General features: G+C 40.8%; 1 protein-coding gene across 1 annotated transcript in view; it reads left to right on the top strand.

Moving 5' to 3' along the window:
• Positions 1–687, top strand: part of Simc1 (SUMO interacting motifs containing 1) — a 36,118-nt gene that overhangs the window by 28,910 nt on the left and 6,521 nt on the right. The window contains exon 7 of the mRNA XM_005355202.2: positions 150–278. Coding sequence (XP_005355259.1) covers positions 150–278 — 129 coding nt within the window. The remainder of the gene's footprint in view (positions 1–149; positions 279–687) is intronic.

Raw genomic sequence — 687 nt, forward strand, 5'->3', positions numbered from 1 at the left:
TCATAGAGGCCTGCCCACTTCTGCTTTCTGATTGCACCTCCACACCCAGTCATCTGGTCTTGGTATACGTTGGTGGGGACCTCCAGTTTCAGAAAGCCTGTCACCAAGTCTTTCCACTCACTTGTTTCTATCCTGTGCTCTGGATCCAGGATCGTGTGTCAGCTTCAGAGGATGTTGTCCATTGCTGTAGAGGTGGACAGGACTCCTACCTGCAGCTCCAATAAAATAGCTGAAATGATGTTTGGGTTTGTGCTGGACATCCCTGAGAGGAGTCAAAGGTGGGTCTGGTTTAATCAGTTTGGTTTTGGTTTGGTTTTGGTTGATTTCTCCATTAAAAAGAGAACTAAAAAGTAACTTTTTACTAGCTTTTTTATTTCTGCCTGCCAGAAACAGAATTTACAGAGAGAAAAATCACAAACTAATTGAAAAAGGAAGAAAGGAGTAGGGGGACTATTTATGTCTTTGAGATGAAAGGAGTAGGTTCCCAAACAATCGAAGTGCAGTCAAAGCATAATTCCTTGGGAAGAAGTAGACGCTATCAAGAGAATCTGAATGTCCCTACCATATTGATTTGATTGAATCAACACTAACACTAATTTTCTCAGAAGGGGTAAATTAGCCACCCACCCAAATTATACTAGCAGATACATGAAGTACCTTTTACTTTTATTCATTATTAATTCTGGT

Source organism: Microtus ochrogaster, chromosome 16 (assembly GCF_000317375.1).
Source record: "Microtus ochrogaster isolate Prairie Vole_2 chromosome 16, MicOch1.0, whole genome shotgun sequence".
NCBI lineage: Eukaryota > Metazoa > Chordata > Mammalia > Rodentia > Cricetidae > Microtus > Microtus ochrogaster.